General features: G+C 36.3%; 1 protein-coding gene across 1 annotated transcript; it reads left to right on the top strand.

Annotated features, from left to right (window-relative positions):
• Window positions 1–331: 331 nt before the first annotated feature.
• Window positions 332–1,838, top strand: LOC117107712. Its single transcript, XM_033249442.1, has 3 exons — window positions 332–514; window positions 686–833; window positions 920–1,838. Exons 2-3 carry the CDS (start codon window positions 813–815, stop codon window positions 1,280–1,282), a joined length of 384 nt encoding a protein of 127 aa, XP_033105333.1. The 5' UTR covers window positions 332–514; window positions 686–812; the 3' UTR covers window positions 1,283–1,838.
• Window positions 1,839–1,901: the final 63 nt, after the last annotated feature.

Raw genomic sequence — 1,901 nt, 5'->3', positions numbered from 1 at the left:
GGGTCATACAGCTTAGAGCTTTCATTGTTGTTTGGTAAAATAATCACAAATTTCAATTGAAATGAATACAATATGGGGGGGGGGGTGTTGATGCGGGCGTTGCGCGCGTAAATATAGAAAAAAAGGCAATACAGTACTGCGTGTTCGCTATGCTGCGATGCAAACAAACAATGCTTTGACACATACCGATGTTAATGCCCTATTATTTGGCATATCACAATTTATGCCGCATTGTTTGACAAAACTAACGTAATGCCGCATTGTTTTGGCAACATTATTCCACATATAAGGACAGGTAATTCCACCTAAAATTATCATTTCTTCGGAAAATATCGTTGCTGCAATATCATCAATTGAATGTATCTTCAAATCACCATGTTGCCGATTATTGGTATGCGCTACCATTTTGATGGAATTATGTCATACATATCTTGGTTACAGGGCTTAGGCATTCTTCACTCTGAGAGGAAATGCGAAAAGTGTGACAGAGAAATGAATATTTCACCTCGAGCATGTAAGCAATTTCATTACTTTTGCATTATATTATTTCACACAGTTTTATAACATTTAGCTTATCAGCTATAATTTTCTTGATCATAATAGTTTGTTTACCATACATTCATCAATGTATTCCATTCATTCATTATATTGATGTGTATTTTTTTGTTGTTTTTTTTCTTTATAGGCATCGACACTGTAGCCTGGAGGTGCACCAAGTGCAAATGCACTGTTAGCATAAGAACTGGGGCATTCCTGGAGAGGGTCAAGATTTCTATAGACATGTGGCTTGCAATAGTATATATGAGTGGGCTATGGAGTCTCCAATCACCGATGTGAGTATTACAAACACATTTTACTATTCTATAATTTATTATTATTTACCATCAAAATATAAGCCAACTGTTCCTGCCTTTTTTAGGTTGTAGAACGGACTCAACAGAATAAGAAGAAGGTTATTCAGCACTATCATTTGTTAAGGAACATCTGTTCCCGGCAGCTACTGACAGTCCCAGACACCAGTATTCTTGTTGAAGGACCGGCTAAGCTTAAGTTCAAGAAAATTAGAGGTTGTAAGAAAGAATGGCTTTCCGAGTATTTAGATGAGTTTATGTGGAGAGAGAAGTACGGGACGAAAGAGATGTTGTGTTCAACAACATTTTACCTCATGTTGCACAGGTATATAAGTTGTAAACCGATTCCGATTGTCAGGGATAATTATGTAGTTAAGTCATGTATACTAGATTCCGATCGTAAAGCCTTATATGTTAAGATGTACATTTAGATTCAGATTATAATGCCTTAGTTAAGATGACATTTAGATTCTGATTGTAAAGCCTTATATGTAGTTAAGATGTATATTAGTGTCGATTGTTAGGCCGTAGTTAAGATCTACTATAATTAAGCTAAGATTATTAGGCCTGGCATTATGTACGGTAGTTAAGATGTATATTAGATTCCAATTGTTAGGCCTCATATTAGCTAAGTTGTAATTAAATCAGATTCCGGTTGTTAGGCCTTATATAGGCCTAGTTAAGCTATTATATTCCAGGGGCGTCGGAAGCTATTTTTATTGGTCCGGCCAAATATACATAATCATTGCATAATCATGACTTCTTTTCATTAGTTTTGTCTTTGTCTATAGCTCAAAACACGCACTATTCTATCATATCAATCATAAGTATAAGTACAACAATAAGTATCTAATCAAAATTGCTGATTTTCCCTGGCGTTTGTCCTACCACCCTGACCGACCGGGACTGTTGTAGGGCCTGAGTAGAACCCCTGTAGAAACGTACAGTACCTTATTCTAATATTGACCCTCTGCGCCCAAGTTGGTGCTTCTGATTTTTATTGCTCTATTGAGTACTTATCACCTGGTAGATCTGTCCATATGATTGGAA

The sequence above is a fragment of the Anneissia japonica genome, unplaced genomic scaffold, assembly GCF_011630105.1.
Source record: "Anneissia japonica isolate Jap-2015-1 unplaced genomic scaffold, ASM1163010v1 scaffold83214_len1901_cov174, whole genome shotgun sequence".
Lineage (NCBI taxonomy): Eukaryota > Metazoa > Echinodermata > Crinoidea > Comatulida > Comatulidae > Anneissia > Anneissia japonica.
This window is presented reverse-complemented; position numbering and strand designations above follow the sequence as displayed.

Bases quoted from the DNA above. Each gene is read 5' to 3' on its own strand.
- LOC117107712 (XM_033249442.1), top strand. From the start codon at position 813: ATGGAGTCTCCAATCACCGAT. The intron at 834-919 runs GTGAGTATTACA...TGCCTTTTTTAG, and splicing joins TGGAGTCTCCAATCACCGAT to GTTGTAGAACGGACTCAACA.